Genomic DNA, 24,144 nt, shown 5'->3' on the forward strand with positions numbered 1-24,144 from the left:
AACAGTCTGTATGCATGTTGGATTATTATGGCTCTGTATATTCAACAAGCTGACACATCATTGCAATCCAGCGAATCTGGAGGTGTGTTCAGCTCAGGGGGACAACAATGGATAATTTGCATATTTCAGCAGTAATGCATTGTGGGAGAAATATCGGAGCTCACTCCAACCTGAATTATCGCAAATACTTTCTGCTTTTAAGAAAGCAAACTTTTGTTGCCCAATGAGGAGATTTCCTAAAAATAATGGCATTCCGAAGCATTTGAGATCCGCCATCCAAATTTACACTCAACGGAAATCTACCTAATAAAAGCCCACTGACTGCTGATTGACTTGCTGGCAGGTGTTTAACTAACCAGCTTGATTGGCTCAGTGGTCACTGGAAATTTGCTAGGCAAGTCGTCATAGAAGCTCATCTAATAGCAATCTGTTGTCGCCATCTAATGGCTAAAATATAATAATGCAGCCTTCAGCCCAAGAACTGCTTGACTTATGTTCTGCTGCCATCTAGTGGCCAAAATAACATTGTGCAGAAAAGTCCACCTATTACTGTAACTATTAATACACTGCACTAGGAATCTGTCTTTCTTGCATGTGAAATTTAACACCTAGAAGGTTTATTATGACTGATTTGTAAAATGACTTTATGAACCTGATATTTTAATACTGTGTACAGGAGGCACACATGCCTGTGTGAGAGTGATCATTGCTCTTTATGGGGAGGGCAGGAGTCTGGTTAGGCCTCTGAAATCACTAACGTGTGCAGCAGAGAGTTGGCTACAGATTAGTCCCGGGCTTTTCTTGCTTCATCCCAGAAACATTCAGATAAGTTACATAGTTATTTGGGTTGAAAAAAATACATATGTCCATAGAGTTAAATGGCTTCCTATTAAAATAAGCCCTAGACTCTGATGGACATGTGACTATGGTAGGGATTAGAGTGTGAGCTCCTCTGGGGACAGTCAGTGACATGACTATGTACTCTGTAATGTGCTGCAGAAGATGTCAGTGCTATATAAATACTTATTAATATGGTAGGACATTAGGCTATGACTATGGTAGGATTAGATTGTGAGCTCCTCTGAGGACAGTCAGTGGCATGACTATGTACTCTGTAATGTGCTGCAGAAGATGTCAGTGCTGTATAAATACATAATAATAACATATGGCAGGACATTAGACTATGACTATGGTAGGATTAGAGTGTGAGCTCCTCTGAGGACAGTCAGTGACATGACAATGTACTCTGTAATGTGCTGCAGGAGATGTCAGTGCTATATAAATACATAATAATAATATGGTAGGACATTACACTATGACTATGGTAGGATTAGATTGTGAGCTCCTCTGAGGACAGTCAGTGACATTACTATGTACTCTGTAATGTGCTGCAGAAGATGTCAGTGCTGTATAAATACATAATAATAATATGGTAGGACATTAGACTATGCCTATGGTAGGATTAGATTGTGAGCTCCTCTGAGGACAGTCAGTGACATGACTATGTACTCTGTAATGTGCTGCAGAAGATGTCAGTGCTATATAAATACATAATAATATGGTAGGACATTAGGCTATGACTATGGTGGGATTAGATTGTGAGCTCCTCTGAGGACAGTCAGTGACATGACTATGTACTCTGTAATGTGCTGCAGAAGATGTCAGTGCTGTATAAATACATAATAATAATATGGTAGGACATTAGGCTATGACTATGGTGGGATTAGATTGTGAGCTCCTCTGAGGAGTCAGTGACATGACTATGTACTCTGTAATGTGCTGCAGAAGATGTCAGTGCTGTATAAATACATAATAATAATATGGTAGGACATTAGGCTATGACTATGGTGGGATTAGATTGTGAGCTCCTCTGAGGAGTCAGTGACATGACTATGTGCTCTGTAATGTGCTGCAGAAGATGTCAGTGCTATGTAACTGGTTAAGGGTTCCGCCTTTGACATGGGAGACCAGGGTTCGAATCCTGGCTAGGTCAAGTACCTATTCAGTAAGGAGTTCAAGGCAAGACTCCCTAACACTGCAGGGTGGCCTCCTGAGCGCGTCCCAGTGGCTGCAGCTCTTGAGCGCTTTGAGTCCGACAGGAGAAAAGCGCTATACAAATGTTCGGATTATTATTATTATTATAAATAAATAATATACAATATGGTAGGACATTAGACTATGACTATGGTAGGATTAGAGTGTGAGCTCCTCTGAGGACAGCCAGTGACATGACTATGCACTCTATAAATTGCTGCAGAAGAAGATGTCAGTGCTATATAAATACATAATAATAATAATATGGTAGGACATTAGTCTATGACTAAGGTAGGATTAGATTGTGAGCTCCTATGAGGACAGTCAGTAATATGACTATGCACTCTATAAATTGCTGCAGAAGAAGATGTCAGCGCTATATAAATGCATAATAATAATCTTCTGCAGCACTTTACAGAGTACACAGTTATGTCACTGACTGTCCTCAGAGGAGCTCACACTCTAATCCTACCATAGTCATAGCCTAATGTCCTACCATATTATTATGTATTTATATAGCACTGACATCTTCTGCAGCACATTACAGAGTACATAGTCATGTCACTGACTGTCCTCAGAGGGGCTCACAATCTAATCCCCACCATAGTTATTATGTAATATCCTGTCATAGTTTAAAGGCTATTTTGGAGAGGGGAGCCAATGAACTTGCGCTGCTAGAGGAAAGTGCTACCAGTCACACCTGTCCTACTCCCTCCTACATTGTGCTAGAACCAGCAGGAATTAATGGGGAACTTTACTAAAAGATAGTCGTGGGGCAGAAAAATAAATCAATACATTGCAAAGTGAGAAGTTAAATAACAGAAGACCGATGAAGGAATGAATGATACACGCTGTGTAACTTGTGCTAGTTGACTGATCCTCTGTGAACCTGCAGGGCAACACCTTTACTACTGGCAGCCCCCCCCCCCAAAAAAAAAGACAGCACAAACTGCCCTTATCTATAAAATTAACTATTTTACGCCCACTAACAATGTGATAGGCTAGAAGGTCGTTGTGGCCCACAAGGCAACAAGGTTCACAGAAAGGAAACAGTCAGGACCATGGCCCTGACATCACACTGTGGGAGGGGTTTCACCACAATATCTGCCACACAGACCCTCCTGGTGATCTATTAGAGGAAAGGTAAAGATTTCTCCTGGGAAAGGGAGGAAGATCAATTTTGCATTGAACGATAAGCTTCTAGCAACCATTGTTGTCACAAACTTTCTTTGAACCCATAAAGTGCCCAGTGTTGTAGCACAACATTAGTACAACATTAGCAACCGCTGCCAGGGACTTAAAAATTCCACATATTTTACGCCAAATCAGCCAATGTTTCCCCCCAAAAGCTGCCAATCATGTTGCCGACCTATAAATACTGGCAAGGAACAGGTAGAATTATGGGGCACAGCAAGACATAGCGGATTCCTACCAGCTCCTGTCGGGTCTCCTGCGTGCTCTCATCGGCGGCGCTGACTGCGTCCGGCGAGGACACGCAATACTCGTCATTCCGCAGCTCCACGCTGGCCGTGTCCACCGTCGACTGATAGTTCAGAGACGAGAAATCCTCCAGGCCTGTAACAGGAAACGTACCCTTTAGACATAAGAGTTACAAACACGACAAAGTTCCACTTCCTGGTAAACCACGTAAAGACAGTCCAAACAGACAAGACTGGGTTTTCTTTCTAAAGCAAACCTGAAGTGAAAATGAACTTACAAGATAAAAAAATGTATGTGTAGTACAGCTAAGAAATAGAACATTAGTAGCAAAGACATGAGTCTAATATTGTTTTCCAGGCAACTGGTATTGCTTAAAAGGAAATAAACATGGCAGCCGCCATATACCTCTCTCCAGTTCCCCTTTAAAGTAAACCTGACACAAATTGGGCAAAAGTTGTTCTATTTTAATAGGGCTACCAATATCAAACAAGCAAACAATAGTTTTTTTTGTTTTTTTGTAAGAACCAAATGTTCTCTTATTTATTCTTCATTCATAGTCTTCAAATTGCGGACCCGGGCTGTGGAGTCGGTACAAAAATCTTCCGACTCCAAAACTGAAAACCACGCCTCCAACTCAGACTCCGGGTGCCCAAAATTGCTCTGACTCCAACTCCGACTCCACAGCCCTGTTGCAGACATGTCGTATGGATACAAATTCAGAGTTCCAATTCACACAAAAGACTGTCTGACGTGTTTCACGGCCAAAAGCAGCTTCCTCAGAGGCACACCGTATACAAACATTCAATAGGCCAAAGTCAAATGACACTGCAATGAGAAAATGTCTCTCAATGATTCCATGTGTCCATGGACCTCCACCTCCACCAGTCCATGGACACATGGAATCGTTGTTGAGACATTTTCTCATATTGCGGTGTCATTGGACTTTGGCCTATTGGATGTTTGTATACAATGTGCCTCTGAGGAAGCGGCTTTTGGCCGTGAAACACGTCAGACAGTCTTTTGCGTGAATTGGAACTCCAAATTGCGGACATGTCGTATGGATACAAATTCAAAGACTATGAATGAAGAATAAATAAGAGAACTTTTGGTTCTGAAAAAAAAAAACCCTATTGCTTGCTTGTTTGATATTGAGTGGTTATAACCAGGGATGGAACAATACTAATTTTATTGTGTTTATTAGTGTTAATAGGGCTACCTCCAGGCCCCTGCAGCTCGTCTGCTCCCTTGCTGTCCTTCCGCACCCCCCCTCCCTATTTTGCCGCAGTGAAGTCCAGGATGGGTTGCGGGCCACTGCGCATGCTCTGTTGTGGCCCACACACCTCCTCCATCACCCTCCTGTTGCCTGGAGCGTTCTGCGCAAGCGCAGGCCCAGTCTTAAACTGCACATGTGCAGAATGCCCCAGTCCATGGCAACGCAATCAGGGTGTGAGTGTAGCTGGGACCGTGCATGTGCAGCCAAGTCTTTACGGAGCTGACAGTCGCCCATCGAGGGGAACGGGAGGACGGCAAGCAAGCTGAGTGACTACAGGGGGCTGGAGGAAACCCCAGGTAAGTATAAATCCTCTCCACTCTTGTCTCAGGTAAAGCCTTAAAGGACATCCGAGGTAAAAATAAACTGATGAGAAAAACAATTGTATCTATCCTCCTCCTCCTAAAAATGACCTTTTTTTAGATACCCCACAGTTTTATTTTAGATTTAAATCTAGTTTTTAAGTTTTTACTGTTTCATTGTCTCTGCTCAATGACACCTTCGTTGAGCTATGCCAGAGCTCAAATCTATGACTTTTTGATTCTTTTTCATCGCTTTCCTGTTCTCAGAAGCAATTTACTGACAGGAAAATGTTTTATAGCTGTAATTCCTTATCAGTGAGGGTTATGCTATAGTCTGACCCAGTCCCGACCCGGACAGAAACTGTCACTTGCATACCTAATGTTTAACTCTTTCAGGCAGAGAAAGGAAAAAAAAAAAAAAAGAACACAGCCTAGTTATTTGTGTGCTAGGCACTGTACATACACATGTCTATCTCACCATGTCACATCGTGTGTCCTTTAAAGTGGATCTGAGATAAACTTTCACTCATTGCATAATTGTGTTCTTTTCACATAGTTTATAGGGCATTCCTCAAGCCAAATACTTTTGTTTTGTTTTAATACTCTAATTCCCTATAAACTAAGCAAGCCTCGCCCACAGCTTTTCACAGTGTCTTGGCACTCAGTCCCAGGTAGCAAGGGCTTATGGGAGCTCAGTCTGGGCAGGAGGAGGATACTAGCCATTGATTTCAGAGGCAGAGGGGAGGAGGAGAGGGGACTGAATTTACACACAGGCAAGCTGATAGCATCTCCAGTCCTCAGCCTGTGACAATGTGACAAACAGAACATGGCTGCCCTCATTGTATCACATGAATATATAATCATAAACTTTTGAAGCTGTTTGCAGCTAGATATGCTGTGTAAACTATCTAAACTTTAGATATGATATATTGACAAATTACTAGTTTTATTAAGTTTTTCCTCTCGGATCCGCTTTAAAGTGGGAAAAGACATAAATGAGATACTCACCTCAGTAGGCCATCTTGTTGCGCACTGTTCCAGCGCAGGGTCTCCCCTGAACATGTTCCACAAAAGCTTGTGGAATATGTTCTCGTGGCCGCACTCCCGTCCATGTACAAGTACGGCCTGCACCTGGGCAGTAGCGCAAAGCTGCTCTTGCACGGCTTTTTCCTCAGTGACAAGCAGAATTTCGCATAATGGAACATACTTGCGCAGTGTGATCGCGCTCAAACACAGCCATGGAACGGTAGAGGGTTTCGAGCAGCACCGCTGGCACCTGGGGGGTCTGGGCAGCCTTTGGGCTATCAACAGGCTTTCTACTGAGGTGAGTATCTAATTACATTTTTTCCCTCAAAGGCAGAGAAGGATTAGGATGAAATGGTGCCCTAGGCAGAATAGCCGTTTTTGCCCGGCGCTGACGGTCACCTGGCTTTTTTCGTAAGATTTGGTAAAGTGTAGCATCCACTAGGCCCCTAGACTCTCTCCAGGCCTTAGGCAGCTGCCTAGGTTTGCCTTATGGATGATCCAGCTCTGCTCACAGGTTTCCTTTATAAAAAAAAAAAATTGTGATTAACCCACAAGCAGCTTCAACAGAGTTATCTCATGTGAGATAAGTGCGTTGCTTTTGACCTCAGTCGCCAGAACTCGTTGTGCTGTAAATTCTTAGAATGCTTTGATGTCTCTCTACTAGCAGAAAATATAGAAACTGAAAGCAGAAGTCCTCTGTTATTGCCTCACACTGCCCGCTAGTGACAAGTGGCCATAAATACACATTACAGCAGCACTAATTAGAAGCAGGCAAATGTAACAAATAAGTCATAAAAAAAGTTCTAAAATAAATTAGCCTGGAGCACTTGCAAATCTCTAAATTAAAGGGACTCCAAGCACCTCTCATGGGTATGCCTTTAAGACTCCGACAAGTACTGCAAAATACTTTATGCATACCATTCTGTAGCTTGTGCACTCCTCTTTCATTTGATGCCTGAATCGCCGTTCTACACCAAATAGTTTTCGTTCGATTTCAATTTAAAAAAAGTGGCTGCCATCTTGGCTATGTTATAACTTCCGGGTCACCCCTGTCTTCTCTGCTAGAGAAGTGCATCACTGAATGAGGCAGGAAGAGGAAGTGACACGCATGGCCATTGCAAGAGGCTCCTCCAGAGGGGTCATAGCACGACTTTGTTGGAAGTCGTCTTGCTTAAAGGCATGCCCATGAGAGGTGCTCGGAGTCCCTTTAATTGGCTGCTGAAGGGTTAATCCTTGCAATGTGTGGAAATGAACGGGTTGTATTTTGTGTAACTCATCCCTACCTGCCTCCAGAGGGTCGCTCCCATCGCTCTCCGCCAGGTGCTCGTCCAGGAGGTTGCTGTCTATGGAGATATTGTCCAGTGACAGCTGTGAGGAGGTTCTCTTCATGTTCTTGTAAGAAACAGAGAAGGTAGGATGGTTGGACGGACAGCGATCCTTAGGGATTCCACTTAACAGAAATACACGGAAAACCAGGTTTCAAAAATCAAAACAGGAAACTTTGGATAAAGCATAATAATAAACAAACACAAACAGAACGGGTTACAGGAGAGAAAAATAAAACAAAAAAAACACTAATTCCTGGGGCTCGTGTGCACGGACATTTGTCTTATGAGTTCTATCTGCATTTGTAATGCATTATAGAGAATGGGATCTTACGAGATGGTGGGGAGCGGTTTTTTTTTTTTTTGCCATGCCCTGCGCTATGTTTATGTACATAATGCATGTCCTGTTGTCCTGCATTTGAAATGCTTAGCTGATTGTACTGCACTTCACCTGCTAAAAAGCCCCCTCCCTCCCCCCGACAGCCAATGACAGCGATCGGCTCCCTTAGGCATCAGCCTATGAGAGCCAATTGCTCTGTGAGCCTCTCCAGGGGACAGCCGAGTGACACATAGATCGCAGCACTGTACAATGTAAATAGATGGCGTCTAAGTCTGTTAGCGGCGATTACCGCTGGTAGATTGATGACGGAGCTGAGCTCCTTCACTCAAGCGGTGATGAGCGAGCGATCCCCTGCAAAGCCCCGCCCCAGGTCTTGACGCCTTTGGGCGGTCCTGGGGCCGCCACCTTCCCGACGCCTATCAGAGTTAGGTGGTCGGGAAGGGGTTAAGCACCAATGGCCATCTATGCTTGCCTAAAAAGTGTGAGTTTTAAATTGAGCCCCCAAAAGCACTCTGTACACAACAATTGATAGACACACCAAAAACCGTCAAGGATAGCTGCAGCATCAGATAGGTATAAGCAGGGGAGGGGACAGCTGCAGTGTCAGAGAGGTGTAAGCTGGGGAGGGGACAGCTGCAGTGTCAGAGAGGTGTAAGCAGGGGAAGAGACAGCTGTATTGTCAGAGAGGTGTAAGCTGGGGAGGGGACAGCTGCAGTGTCAGAGAGGTGTAAGCAGGGGAGGGGACAACCACAGTGTCAGAGAGGCATAAGCTGGGGAGGAGACAGCTGCAGTGTCAGAGAGGTGTAAGCAGGGGCGGGGACAGCTGCAGTGTCAGAGGTGTAAGCAGGGTAGTGGACAGCTGCAGTGTCAGAGGTGTAAGCAGGGTAGTGGACAGCTGCAGTGTTAAACGGGTGTAAGCAGGGAAAGTGAAAGCTGCAGTGTCAGAGAGGTGTAGGCGGAGGAGGGGAGAGCTGCAGTGTCAGAGAGGTGTAAGGGGGGGGGGGGGGCTAGACAGCTGCAGAGTCAGAGAGGTGTAAGCAGGAGAGGGGACAGCTGCAGTGTCAGAGAGGAGTAAGCAGGGGACTAGACAGCTTAAGTTTCAGAGAAGTGTAAGCAGGGGAGGGGACAGCTGCAGTGTCAGGTGTAAGCAGGGGGAGGGGACAGCTGCAGCATCAGAGAGGTGTAAGCAGGGGAGGGGACAGCTGCAGTGTCAGGTGTAAGCAGGGGGAGAGGGCAGCTGCAGCATCAGAGAGGTGTAAGCAGCGGAGGGACAGCTGCAGTATCAGAGAGGAGTAAGCAGGGGAGGGGACAGCTGCAGTATCAGAGAGGAGTAAGCAGGGGAGGGGACAGCTGCAGTGTCAGAGGTGTAAGCAGGGGAGTGTACAATAACAGTATTAAGCATCTTGCACACTACAAGCAATTCTGATTTTTTATACAATCCGATTTTTGATTCCGTTTAAAAAAATGTAGCAGCATGCAGTCCTTTTTTCTTTAAAACTGAATAAAAAAAAATGTTTCGTATCTAAAATCGTAATCGCATGTAGTGTGCAAGAGGCCTTAAAGAGATTTAGGCAGGGGAGGGTATATCCACAGTGTTATGCTAGGTACACACAATACAATTTTCTGTTAGATTTACCTGCCAGATCGAGTTTTTCCAACATGTCCGATCTTTATTCCGAACGATTTTCTGATCTATTTCCATAGGACATGTTGGAAAAAAAAACAGAAAATTGTAACGTGTGTACCTAGCATTAGAGAGGTTAAAAGAGAACCTGAACTGAAAATAAAAAGTCAAAATAACCATACACAGGTCATACTTACCTCCTGTGTAATCTACTCCCCAAATCACTTTCTCCTCTCCTGCGTCCTGTTTGCCCACTGTGATCAATGGAATTCTCCGTCCTCCATTTTACAAATGGCCTTTACCCCATAACAGCTTCCAGGTCAGCACACTGTTAAACTGTAATACCGCCCACTTGAGCCACAGGGAATCATGGACATTACCTTGCACATGCAGTTGTAACTGACAGCTGCTGATATATAACTGAAAGCAACTGGTATATTTCACTTCTGACAAAATATTGTCAGAACTGGGAGGGATCACTGTAAGAAGAAAATGATGAGCTTCTGAGAGGAACTGGACAGTGAGGTAAGTATGTAATATTCATTTGCATCTACGTCATGTGTTTATTTAAAAAAAAAATGTCCTTGCTTCAGGTTCCCTTTAAGCAGGGGAGGGTATATCCACAGTGTCACAGAGGTTTAAGCAGGGGAGTGTATATGCACAGTGTCACAGAGGTTTAAGCAGGGGAGGGTGAATCCACAGTGAATGTTTACCAGTTTAAAAATAAAAAAAGTCAGATACTCACCTAAGGAGAGGGAAGGCTCGGTCTTAATGAGCCTTCCCTCTCCCGGTGCCCGGTCCCGCGCAGGATCCCCCGCAGCAGTATTCGACCAGTTTGGTCAAATACTGCCACTTCCGCGGCCGAAGGGAGCTTTCGGAAGCCTTCGGGAGCACTCGGGCTCCCGAAGACGGGCCGCTCCATACTATGCATGCGCGAGCGCCCTCTATGACGCACTCGCGTGTGCGTAGTATGGAGCGGCCCGTCTTCGGAAGCCCGAGTGCTCCCGAAGACCTCCGAGGTCCCTGCGGCGGACGCGAACGGGGGAGCCAGCGCAGCACCGAGGGCACCGGGAGAGGAGAGGGAAGGATCATTAGGACAGGGCCTTCCCTCTCCTTAGGCGAGTATCTGACTTTTTTTATTTTGGAACTGGTAACCATTGGCTTTAAGCAGGGGAGTGTCTATGCAAAGTATCAGAGGTTTAAGCATGGGAGGGTGAACAGAGACCACAATTGACTACTTGAGATTGGCAATTTTCTTTGTCTCTCTGCCCGGCCAATAGTGCTGTCCTTCATGTTTTCTCCCCACCAATAAGCTACCTAATCATTTCCTTCTCTACTTCCCAATGCCTAAAAGAAAAACTTTTTAAATAGTAAGGTGTAAAGTAAAGTTATTTATTTACTTAAATGAAGAATGGCTACCCTCCGTCTGCCTTAACTGAATACATAACCAAGCTAAATTGATTTTGTTTAAACAAGCATGATGAACCATGGTCTCATTTCGTTACCTTGTGTCAGTTTGTTTCTTCTGAAGGTCAGCGAACTGCATACTCAGAAGGGGATCTACAACAGGCTCTGCGTCAGAAGCCTGAAGATTAATGAGGTTTTCTTCTAGGTGGTTGACTGGGCAGGAAATGACATCATCGGTACTGAGGTGTGCATCATCTTTAAGGCCATTGATCAACTGTCCCAAACCTCCATCCTCTACTTTGAGGGAGGAGCCTTCAGAATGCCCTTCCAAACTTGGCGTCCTTTGTACCAGATCAGTATTGCTAAGTGATTTTGACAGGTCGTCATCTGGCAGAGCCACCTTTTTGGGCTCCAGGATGGCGCCAGAGTCCCCACTGACAGAATCGATGAGTAAGTCAACTGTGGCGTTTAAGAGACTATCGTCTTTTGTACTTTCTGCTGGCGAAGTCTGTTTGTTGTCCACTACAGGGCTTTCTTCTCTGGAGGGAGGGCAGTTGGACATATCCTCCGGCAAAGGGTGCAATAATAAAGAGACCTCAGCACTTTTTAGCAGCAGGCCAATGGACACCTTGGTCTCCTCGGCTGGTTTCCCGGTCACGGCCTCTACATCCCTCAGCAGGTTCTCCATGACCTGTTTTAGTGACTCTTGCAGCAACAATAGGAAAATATACTGGAAGTGATTCATCTGTGCACTAACGGGTTTCTGGATGTAGGCGAGGACCTGGATGTCCGCTTGGGGTGGCTCTGGGGTAGCAGGAGAGGCTAAGCTACTGTCTAAAGACAGGGACTTCTGCATGGTCGTAGTCTGGCCATCCATGTCAGTGCTGTAATATTGTTTTAAAAGTTTTTTACGCTGCAGGCGGCCAACAAAGTCAGTGGATTCACTTTTAGAGAGGTTGACCAAAGCATCGCCGTTGGAAACAGTCCTTTTCTGAGACTGAGCAAACCGCGAGGGTTGGCAAACCCACACCGAAAACGGGAAGGAGTCCACGAAACCCACCGGCCGACCTTTCCCACTTTTAATGCCTTCATAGTCTACCCAGAACTGTGTGAAATGAATGGCCCATATGTCTTTAGCGGAGGAGGTCTTTAGGGCGTTGGTATCGAGCTTTGGTGCAATGAATCCCTTGTAGATATCGTGCATTTTAGTGTCCTGTTCGAAAGCATGCCTCTGAAATATGGGGTGCAAAAGGTCAAAGCTGTCCTCTGAGCGGGGGAAGGAGGTAAACGATTTGGAGAAGAAGGGGTAGTCTTTGAAGTCCTGGAATATGGCTTCGAGGTCTGAGCGTCGACAGTTTGGAGACTGCCTGGTGTTGCTGGCAATCATCTCAGAGGTTTGGATACTGATGGCCTTTGGCTGGTCAGGGTGGCAATCGACCTTCGTCTGGGATGGTATAATAAACTGAAAAAGAAGGAAGGAAAAAAGTTATATATAGTAAATCTTCCAATCACTTTTATCAATGGTTATAGGGATTCTGAAGAGACCATGACATGCCGCCTTACCGCCTTGTCAACTCTCTGAAACTCGAGGTGGCCATACACAAAAAAAAGATGGACACAGCGAGCCCAATATGGTGTAGTACGTACTGGTAATAAATTGTACATTAAGAGAGTGAGTATAGATATACTCACAAACCAGGGTTACCACTTAGGCAACCGCAGGTGGGGATATTAGACCGGTCCCCACTCAGGATTAAGAAGTTGCTCTCCATAGATAGGAGAATAGGGGTAACACCCCTCCCACCAAGGGTGGACTCAGCCAATATGCAATGGAACAGAGGCACCAAAAGAATAAAAATAGCTAAAAAAAAGTTAAAAATAGAGCAAGCAGTGGAGGACTTTCCTCCTCCAAGTAGACACAAGATAGTTGTATAATACAATAATATAGTTTATTTACATACTCCGAGATTCAATGCAACACGTTTCGCAGACATGACTCCTCTTCATCAGACAATATAGACAGGAGCATATAACATATGCAGGTCTAGTTCAAACCAAGTGTCTAAAACTATATCGTTGTATAATCCAACTATCTTGTGTCTACTTGGAGGAGGAACCTTTTTAGACATGTTTATTCTTCTGGCGCCTCTATTTGATTGCATACACTAATGAATGTTTCTCGTTGATACTCGGGCAGATTCTATCACTGTGATCAAATCTGCTCGAAATCGATGCCGCAAATGGTGGTCGATCGTTTTATGGACGAAATCGATCTAATTAGTCAACAGCGCCAGGTCAAGGGTGGGTCGGGTACGTGGCGGTAGCTGCATTCGATTATCATAAAAAAAACAAAGATCGAGAGCCCCAATAGTGCAGTATGTCAAACCAATTGGTCATAAGAGTAAATATAATCACTGGAGAGGGGCTCCAAAAATGTACTACTGACTAATGAATTGGACAGACTAGGTCCTTTCATGTAGATCACATCTGTCCACAAATCAGGTAGAACGCCAGAGAACCCAACACCAAAGCCACGTACAGAGGTGCAGCTTTTACCGAAGTGACTGGGATAGTTTCATGTGACAGACTGCGGTGCCACACTCTGTCCTACTGACAGAGGAGGTCTGTCCAATTGTGAGAGGAGGTAGAATAAGACGCAGGAGGCTAGAGCCCAGGTATAACGCATAGCATTCTGCTACGTGCAATCAGTAGAGATGGCTCGAACCTACGATTTTCGGTTCGCGAACCTCCGCAAAAAGTTCAGTTCGCGCAAACTTTTCAAGCCGCAATAGACTTCAATGGGGAGGCGAACTTCGAAAACTAGAAACATTTATGCTGGCCACAAAAGTGATGGAAAAGATGTTTCAAGGGGTCTAACACCTGGAGGGGGGCATGGCGGAGTGGGATACATGCCAAAAGTCCCCGGGAAAAATCTGGATTTGACGCAAAGCAGCGTTTTAAGGGCAGAAATCACATTGAATGCTAAATTGGAGGCCTAAATTGCTTTAAAACATCTTGCATGTGTATACATCAATCACGGAGTGTAATTAGAGTTCTGCTTCACACTGACACACCAAACTCACTGTGTAACGCACCGCAAATAGCTGTTTGTGTAATGACGGCCGTGCTGGACTGGAATGCACCATGGCGAGATTCCTCACTCAGTGATGTCAGGAAATGTCTGACTGCCTTATCAACTTTCGATGGTTCTTTCTCTACCATTGTTAAAGCTTACATCTATTTTTTTTTAAATACTTGTTCTGCTTGCTGTTCAGTACCTGTAACGAGAATCTGTTATGGAGGGCAAGTCTGCCATTGTGAGTGACCACGGGTAATGGCCAGGGAATCAGATTCCGATCCCGGTCCGGAGTGGGAGCCTGAGAAATGGCTACCACCACCACACATCCAAGGAAGGCAGCAGGCATGCTGTGGGCAAAGGAGCAGGAACGGCTACCATCACACATCCAAGGAAGGCAGCAGGCATGGCATCCAAGTCCCAACTCAGGGAGGTATTGACGAAAAATAACAATACAGGAGGACTTTCGAGGCCCTGCTGTATATGAGACGAATCAACTTTAAATCCTTTAACGAGAATCTGTTATGGATGGCAAGTCTGCCATCCATTCAAGTGAAAGGTATGCACTGACTGCCAGGAATAATACAATGTGCAGTCACAGATGCAGTGAAAGGTATGCAGTGACTGCAAACAGCTGTTTGTGTAGTGACGGCCGTGCTGGACTGGTGCGCACCATGACGAGAGTGCAGGCCGTGGCAGCTTTCAAGCCCACATGGTCGCCGGGCTGAGGTTGCTCAATGACAGAACAGTGACTGTCCAGCTGACTGTCCAGCTGATCGAAGACACTCATATAGCCGGCGGTCATTGCTTCATTGTGATACGCAAGCCCCTTCACCGCGGCAAGGTAACGATCACGAAGGGGAATTGACACATGTACATGCCTTTTGTTTTGTTGTTGCAGCTGCAGTGCAGCCAGAAAAATTAGGCAGGCATGTACACGCACCAGAAAAAGGATTATAGCGGCCGCTGCTAGCAGTGGCCTTAAAAATTCAGGTATCCGCCTGGAGTCCTGGACCCTGTTGGTGGTGGCGGAGAAGGCAGTCAAGCGGCCTGCAGGCGGAAATGCTGTGTTGGGAGCGACTTAGTCTTGGGGCAAGCAGTCACATGGTATGCAGACAGAGATGCTGTGTGTGAGGATTGACAGTCTTCGGGCAGGCCTGACCGTGCTTTGCAGACCATGTGGTCAGATGGACCATTGACCCAACGCTGTGTGTCAGAGATGACACCACTTGCCTTTCAACATCACGGTACAGTTTGGGTATCACCTTTTTTTAAGAAATAATTGCGGCCTGGTATCTTCCACTGCGGTGTGTGGCTTTGCTTTTGTGTGCTGCTTTTCCTCAGGTGGTCATCCCATTGCAGTTTGTGCTTTGTAATCATGTGCCTTCGTAAGGCAGTTGTCCCTACGCGGGTCTTGGTCTTTCCACAGCTCAATTTTTGGTGGCAGAGTACAGATGGCATTGCTCTCATCTGAGGCAGACACACAAAAATTTCCACACTGCTGAGCCCTGGGGTGATGGCATTTTGGTGGTGGCAGCCGACTGAGTGTTAAGTGGGGTGCCAGAATCACAGCAGGAGGAGGAAGATATGTCATGCTTCTGTGCGGAAGCTGAGGAAGATGAGGTGTTCTGTGTTAAATAGTCAACTACGTCCTGAAAATCTTGGGGGTTGATGGCACACGCCTTCTGAACACTGTACTTCAGTCCAGGGCCACACAAAATCACGACAGCATGACCTCGAACAGAACTGCCGGGTGGCCAGCCTCTGCCTGTTTTGCCCATATTGAGGGGGGATGAAGTGAAAGGTATGCACTGACTTGACTAATACAATGTGCAATCACACAGGTGCAGTGAACAGGTATGCAGTGATTGGTATCAATACAATGTGCAGCTGTCACACACAAAGGTACCGTGAACAGGTGCAGCGACTGACTGGTATATAACATTGCATGCGCTCTTGTAGGTAGGTGCACTGAACAGGTGGGTATGCACTGATTGGTATTACAAATGTGCAGCTGTCACACACACACAGGTACCGTGAGCAGGTGCAGCGACTGGTGGTATATAAAATTGCGTGCGCTCACGTAGGTAGGTAGGTAGGTAGGTGCACTGAACAGGTGGGTATGCAGTGATTGGTATTACAAATGTGCAGCTGTCACACACACAGGTAATCACTGAATGTGCTGGGCCTGGCAGCGGCACAGTAGGAATTACCAAGGGGACAAGGTCCAGCAGCTCCGACTGACTGACAGGGCTGTATATGCAACACAAGTGTCTGTGGGACACACACACAAAAATAGATCACAAGAACAACATTAGCTCTCAAAAGAGCTGTTGAGAAGTGCTTTTTAGCAATAAGTATCAGCAAGGAGCAAGCTAACAAGCCTAACACAAGAGCCTAACTAAGCTTTCCCTATGTCTGCAGGTTCTCTCCCTTCTCTAAATACTGCAGCCACACAAACAAACACAGAACATTTATATCGCGCTTTTCTCCTGGCAGACTCAAAGCAGCAGAGCACCAGCCACTAGGATGCGCTCTATAGGCAGTAGCAGTGTTAGGGAGTCTTGCCCAAGGTCTCCTACTGAATAGGTGCTGGCTTACTGAACAGGCAGAGCCGAGATTTGAACCCAGGTCTCCCATGTCAGAGGCAGAGCCCTTAACCATTACACTTTCCAGCCACGAGTGAGTGAAATGGCCGACGCTGCCCGCGTTTTATAAGGGGGGGGGGGGGGCTCCAGGAGGAAGTGTAGCCTGATTGGCTACCCTGTGTCTGCTGACTGTGATGTACAGGGTCAATTGAAGGACAAGCAAGGAGGGACCCGCAGCATCCACTCACTGAAAGCCTGAGGGAGTCAGGAACCAGGGAGCTCAGTAGACAATGGAAGAAAAAGTTCCGCTACACCAAAGGCTGGGTGAAAATTGGTTCTCCATTTATTGGTTACATCAGTGGATACAAAAATATGTTAAAAAGCTCACGCGTATCGGAGCTCAGGGCTCCTTAATCATAGCTGACACACTATACTAATGCAGCAGTTTAAGTAGACCAAGATCCACCCGCCCTAGGGAGGGAGGGAGGCATGGCCACAATTCTTAAAGCAATATACAACAATCTAATCACACATTAAAAATGGCAAAAGCCTAAACATGGATTATGATAATAAAATGTTACATACACAGTAACTGGTATAACATAGTATGTTATACCAGTTACTGTGTATGTAACATTTTATTATCATAATCCATGTTTAGGCTTTTGCCATTTTTAATGTGTGATTAGATTGTTGTATATTGCTTTAAGAATTGTGGCCATGCCTCCCTCCCTCCCTAGGGCGGGTGGATCTTGGTCTACTTAAACTGCTGCATTAGTATAGTGTGTCAGCTATGATTAAGGAGCCCTGAGCTCCGATACGCGTGAGCTTTTTAACATATTTTTGTATCCACTGATGTAACCAATAAATGGAGAACCAATTTTCACCCAGCCTTTGGTGTAGCGGAACTTTTTCTTCCATTGTACAGGGTCAATGTTGACCCTAATGATGTAGTATGGGGGGTGGGTCGAACTCGCATATAGTTTGCGGTTCACCGTGAATGGGAACGCGAACCACCAAAGTTTACGCAAATAAGTTTGCGTGCGAACCGTTAGGGCCATCTCTAGCAATCAGTGTAGCGGTCACACAAAATAACACAGAACTGCTTCTACTCTGTTCACCTTTATATTCTGCACCTCTTAAAAAAAATACTTCACAGTGAGAGCTCAGCAAACTCCAGGGAAAAAGTAAAACTAAGTATTGGAATATCTCTATCTCAAGTACTTTTTTTTGTAATAGACTTTTCTCAGTGATTACACTACTGCAGCAAATCTACTGGAGAAGAGGGGAAGATTCGGACTGTACTGTGCTTCTGAGGGGCGCAAAATATGGGGAATACCTGTAGAGACATCAAAAATAGGATAGTTCAGTTGCACAGGTAGAAGCAGAGTACCACACTGTGATAGGCTGGCTCAGTGAGACAGGTAGAGGCACAGTACCTCTCTGTGATAGGCTGGCTCAGTGGCACAGGTAGAAGCAGAGTACCACACTGTGATAGGCTGGCTCAGTGGCACAGGTAGAAGCATAGTACCTCTCTGTGATAGGCTGGCTCAGTGAGACAGGTAGAGGCAGAGAACCTCTCTGTGATAGGCTGGCTCAGTGGCAATGGTAGACGCAGAGGACCCCTATGTGATAGGCTGGCTCAGTGGCACAGGTAGAAGCAGAGGACCTCTCTGTGATAGGCTGGCTCAGTGGCACAGGTAGAAGCAGAGGACCTCTCTGTGATAGGCTGGCTCAGTGGCACAGGTAGAAGCAGAGTACCTCTCTGTGATAGGCTGGCTCAGTAGCACAGGTAGAAGCAGAGTACCTCTCTGTGATAGGCTGGCTCAGTAGCACAGGTAGAAGCAGAGTGCCTCTCTGTGATAGGCTGGCTCAGTGGCACAGGTAGAAGCAGAGTACCTCTCTGTGATAGGCTAGCTCAGTGGCGCAGGTAAAAGCAGAGGACCCCTCTGTGATAGGCTGGCTCAGTGGCACAGGTAGAAGCAGAGCACCTCTCTGTGATCGGCTGGCTCAGTGGCAATGGTAGACGCAGAGGACCCCTATGTAATAGGCTGGCTCAGTGGCACAGGTAGAAGCAGAGGACCCCTCTGTGATAGGCTGGCTCAGTGGCACAGGTAGACGCAGAGTACCTCTCTGCGATAGGCTGGCTCAGTGGCACAGGTAGAAGCAGAGTACCTCTCTGTGATAGGCTGGCTCAGTGGCACAGGTAGAAGCAGAGTTTCTCTCTGTGATAGGCTGGCTCAGTGGCACAGGTAGAAGCAGAGTACCTCTCTGTGATAGGCTGGCTCAGTGGCACAGGTAGGAGCAGAGGACCTCTCTGTGATAGGCTGGCTCAGTGGCACAGGTAGAAGCAGAGTACCTCTCTGTGATAGGCTGGCTCAGTGGCACAGGTAGAAGCAGAGTACCTCTCTGTGATAGGCTGGCTCAGTGGCACAGGTAGAAGCAGAGTTTCTCTCTGTGATAGGCTGGCTCAGTGGCACAGGTAGAAGCAGAGTACCTCTCTGTGATAGGCTGGCTCAGTGGCACAGGTAGGAGCAGAGGACCTCTCTGTGATAGGCTGGCTCAGTGGCACAGGTAGAAGCAGAGTACCTCTCTGTGATAGGCTGGCTCAGTAGCACAGGTAGAAGCAGAGTACCTCTCTGTGATAGGCTGGCTCAGTGGCACAGGTAGACGCAGAGTACTTCTCTGTGATAGGCTGGCTCAGTGGCACAGGTGGATGCAGAGTACCTCTCTGTGATAGGCTGGCTCAGTGGGACAGGTAGAAGTAGAGCGCCTCTCTGTGATAGGCTGGCTCAGTGGCACAGGTAGAAGCAGAGTACCTCTCTGTGATAGGCTGGCTCAGTGGCACAGGTAGAAGCAGAGTACCTCTCTGTGATAGGCTGGCTCAGTGGCACAGGTGGATGCAGAGTACCTCTCTGTGATAGGCTGGCTTAGTGGTGCAGGTAGAAGCAGAGTACCTGTCTGTGATAGGCTGGCTCAGTGGCGCAGGTAGAAGCAGAGTACCTCTCTGTGATAGGCTAGCTCAGTGGTGCAGGTAAAAGCAGAGGACCTCTCTGTGATAGGCAGGCTCAGTGGCACAGGTAGAAGCAGAGTACCTCTCTGTGATAGGCTGGCTCAGTGGCAATGGTAGACGCAGAGTACCTCTCTGTGATAGGCTGGCTCGGTGGCACTGTGAGAATCTGAGTACAACTCTGGCCTTCAATCAGGCCTCTTCAATCCACAGATGGCATAACCTTTTTGCAAATGAAGAAAACTGCCATTGCAGTTTTTCAGAAAGAGGGCGTGGCTAACCAACAAAACCTGGATTTTACGGCACAAGTGGTCAGTTTTTTAGACATTTATTCCTGTTACAACTTTTGCTGCCTGTGCTAATAGTGTGGCTTTTATTTTTACACCGGTGTTCCGCTTTAACCAATCAAAAAAGATCATTTTTAATACAAACCACAAACACATAAGAACAAAAATCACCATAGATTCTTTCAACACCGTCACCTAATATATAAACGTCTTTCTTTTTGCTCATGTAATGGGAAAAATCCCGCATCTACAGAAAATGTCACCACATTCCCGTGATTACATTGGAAAAACAAGAACGGGTTTTATAACATCGTTATGCGCTGCCGTGCGAGGAAGCCATAAAATATACATGAATAGTAAATATCACCCATGCATGGATTACTATCGGTCTGAATTATTCAGCGCGGTTTGCCCGCCCCGCGGCGAGTTACCTTCAGCATCAGGCCGTCCATTCGGATGTCGATGTGCTCGTCAGACTTGGAGCTGTCGTTCAGCTTGTACATCGCCATGAACTGGTCCACGCTCTGCCTCAGGTCCAGGATGAACTGGTTCAGCCACAGGATGCTCCGCACGTCCACCGTGACCTGCAGGGCGTTCATCTGGGCGTACAGGTTGGAACTCGGAACTGAGGGCAAAACAAAAAGGACTATAGTATAACAATTATGGGCAAAGCTCGAAAATTTAGAATATCCTGCAAAGGTTAATTTATTTCAGTAAGTCAATTTAAAGAGAAACTGTCGCGAAAATCTTAAAAATGTAAAACCCATACAAATACGAAGTAGGTTTCCTCCTAAGTAAAATGAGCCATAAATTACTTCTATCGTATGTTGCTGGCATTTACAGTAAGTAGTAGAAATGAGACATTACCGACAGGTTTTGGGTTAGTCCATCTCTCCATAGGAGATTCTCAGCATTTATTCTTTATAAAGCCCCTCCCTGAAAAAAAGATTTATACAAAGATGCTGGCCAGCCTCCCTGCTCACCGTACACTTTTTTGGCAGTTGGATGAAACAACTGCTATTCACTAAGTGCATTTTGAAGGAAATCCCTGTGAATCCCCCATGAGGAGATGGGCTAGTCCAAAACCTGTCGGTTCTGTCAGATTTCTACTACCTACTGTAAGTGACAGCAACACAGGAGAAAATAAATTTAGGTCTCATTTTACTCTGGAAGAAACGTACTTCTTATTTGTCTATGTTAACATATTTTAAATTTTAAGATTTTCGCGACAGAGGTCTTTCAAAGTAAATCTGACACCAATTTTAAAACAAACAGTTACTTACCTAAGGATAGTGAAGACGCTGGGTACCAATGAGCCTTCTCGTTTCAGCGCCAAATCCGCGGTTCAAATCTCGGGTGTCTCAATGCTGCACATGCGCGAGTGCCCAAGAGAAGGTGATTGCGCATGCGCAGTAAGGAGCGTCCCTCTTCGGGAGCACTCGGGCTCACGAAGACTTCTGAAGCCTCCTGCGGCGGCACAGAGCAGCATTCGACCGATCGGTCGGACACTGCTAATGGGGGAGGCCAACGCTGGAACGTCAGGACAAGAAGGGCAGAGGGAAGGCTCTATAGGACTCAGAACCTTCCCTCTCCTCTGGAGCGTAACTGTTTAGTTTGGGAAGGGTAGGAGGCGCCCAAGGCGTAAGTACTCTAGTGAACTAGTAAATAGGTAAGACAATCTTACCTTAGTGCTTTCATTTTCAAGACCGCAAGATTTTCGTAAAAAGTCTAACTTTTATTATGCACATCAGCAACGCGTTTCGCAGCTATAAACCGCTTCATCAGGTCACATTCAAGTGCCTTAGGGAGACCGAAGTAGTGGTCAGCCCTGAGCGCCTGTCATAGCGGTCTATAGCCGCGAAACGCATTGCTGATGTGCATAATAAAAGGTTATACTTTTTACGAAAATCTCACATTCTTGAAATTGAAAGCACTAAGGCAAGATTGTCTTACCCATTTACTAGTTCACTAGAGTACTTATAGCTTGGGCGCCGCCTACCCTTCCCTAGCATTTATAGTAACCTTCCCCAGAGGAGAGTACTGAGTCCTAAGACCTCCTTCGGAGGACAAAAGACCCCCTTGTTTTTGTTTTGGAGCAGCGACCGCCACATGATCTTCTCGCAAAGACCGAGTGGGGACGGTACTTCCTCACATGCCCTTTTGAGTGGTTGCCTGTCTGCAACCTACCTTTGTGAGTATATTCATATTGCATTACGTACCTCTTTCTCTGACCTGACGATATTACCTGAAATTGGGCTCCCGGTGTCTCTGGGGGAGATCTATCAACGCATTACCGACAGTTTTTTCTTCTTAATCTGTTCTAACTAGCAGAGAGAACAGTTCTGCATAATAAGAACCTAACCTTCTTAAATCCTAGGTAATAGTGGCAATTTAGCATGGATTTCTAGAGCTGCACTACAGTTAAGAAAAGTGCAAATCCATCCCTAAACTGCTGCAGATTAAGAAGTGCTTGATAGCAGTTCTACAGATGTAGAACTGCAGGCTAGACATGATTGCAGAGTGCAGGCTAGACATGATTTGTGATGTGCTCCTCCCCCCTGCTGAATTCCTCCTTAGAGCCTGCTGCTATCAATACAGCAGGTGTGTTGGTTACCTTAGCAACAGCAATTCCCCTCACACACTGCACTGTCTGAGAGACCTCCCTAGCTCCTCCTATTTTACAACAGTTTTAGAAGGACTCTGCACTATCTAATGATTTCTTAAGATGCCTGAGACAGTTCTGCAAGGATTTCTAAAAACCTACCAATATTTTGTCTCAGACACTCTTGATAAATCTGGCCCACTGTGTTTTTCTCGCCTCTACAAGATCTGTTCTGTTTGTTCTTTATATTCGCTTCAGGCTCCCTTTCAGGCTGGGTGCACACATGGCTGTGCGTGAAAGGTTGTGTGCATTTTTAGTGCGTTTGCGTTTTTTCCGCATATGCGTTTTTATGCACTTGCGGTTCGCATATACAAAATGCATATGCGTTTTGTATGTGTTTTCCAAGCGTTTTTCAATTGAGTTTTATGCAAATCACTAGGAAGATGACAGGAAGCAGAAATGCATCACAAAACAATAAAAAAAATCATGAAAAACGCATACAAAAACGCAATACATTGCGTTACCACTGACTTGCATTATATGCGTTTTGATGCGTTTTTGAAAATTATGCAACAAAACCAGAGTTTTTAAAAACGCATACAAAACGCATATGAGTTTTTTTATATGCTTTTTTTTAATGCGGCCCATTGACTAACATTAGCGGCAAAAACTATGCATTTTCCACAACGCTAGCGTTTCTGCTCAGGCTAGATGCACACACAGCAGAAATGGTAGCATTGCGGAAAACACTGCTTTTTTGCCGCCAATGGATGTCTATGGGCCGCAGGAAATATGCATTTTATGTGCATTTTCAAACCTGCGTTTTTAAAAACGCTGGATTTGTTGCATAATATTTATAGATGCATCAAAACTGCACATAATGAAAGTCAATGGAAAGACAATGGCATGCGGTTTACGTGCTTTTTTCTATGCAGGTTTTGGAAAAAAAAAAATGTATGATGTATTTCCACTTCCTGTTGTGTTCCTAATTTGCATAAAACGCTAAAGAAAACGCTTGAAAAATGCATAAAAAAGGCATATGCGTTTTGTATATGCGAACAGCAAACGCATGAAAACGCACGCAAAAGCTTAAAAACACGCATCTGCGGTAAGAAACAAAAAACACTAACGCAAATGCACAAAAATGCACACAACATTAACATGCCATAAAACGCAGCCTTTCACGTTATGTTATGTGTGTTCCCAACCTCCTGCGGAGGTAAAATTCAAATGGTTAATTTTCAAGCGGCATAACATTTGCATAAATTTACATCAACTCAAAGTTATTTGCATCTACTTGACCATCACTATCCTTAACATATAGTATGCGTGACCCCTGGGGGTATCTGGGCTGAGTTTAGGGGGTATTAAACAAATAGTCAATTACAGTGAGTAAAGGGGATTAAAAAAAAAAGAATCATGATGATAAAACCTATGTAAATAAGCCTGAATAAGTACCATAGCATACCGTATTGGAAGGAAAGGTTCCTAAGGCAAGCACAGAAGTCCGTTTATACTGGAACTACCTACCTCTGTGTGTTGTCTGTTCCTCTGCTCGACCCCCTTCACCCCGAGTACATTTGTTTTTGCCTGCTGGTCACGTTGAAGCAGGTCAAGCAGAGGGAGAGGTCACCCTGCTGTCAATTGAAATTCTGGGCCGTTAATTACTATTCCCCCTCCGGGTCGTAGCAACGCGGAGGGAGATGTGATTCGGATCCCTGAAATACCCGTGCGCGGGCCGCGGGCTATAGGATTGCTGGACTATAGGCCAGCTTTATTCCGCTAACAATCTCCAAGAGGATAATAAAGGGTG

General features: G+C 45.7%; 1 protein-coding gene across 1 annotated transcript in view; it reads right to left on the bottom strand.

The window, feature by feature from the left end:
- BLTP3B (bridge-like lipid transfer protein family member 3B) overlaps nt 1–24,144 on the bottom strand; it is a 177,916-nt gene that overhangs the window by 40,899 nt on the left and 112,873 nt on the right. The window contains exons 13-16 of the mRNA XM_068278319.1: nt 20,161–20,354; nt 10,867–12,230; nt 7,356–7,522; nt 3,467–3,609 (exon numbers count right to left, since the gene is read on the bottom strand). Coding sequence (XP_068134420.1) covers nt 3,467–3,609; nt 7,356–7,522; nt 10,867–12,230; nt 20,161–20,354 — 1,868 coding nt within the window. The remainder of the gene's footprint in view (nt 1–3,466; nt 3,610–7,355; nt 7,523–10,866; nt 12,231–20,160; nt 20,355–24,144) is intronic.

The sequence above is a fragment of the Hyperolius riggenbachi genome, chromosome 3 (assembly GCF_040937935.1).
Source record: "Hyperolius riggenbachi isolate aHypRig1 chromosome 3, aHypRig1.pri, whole genome shotgun sequence".
Taxonomy (NCBI): Eukaryota; Metazoa; Chordata; class Amphibia; order Anura; family Hyperoliidae; genus Hyperolius; species Hyperolius riggenbachi.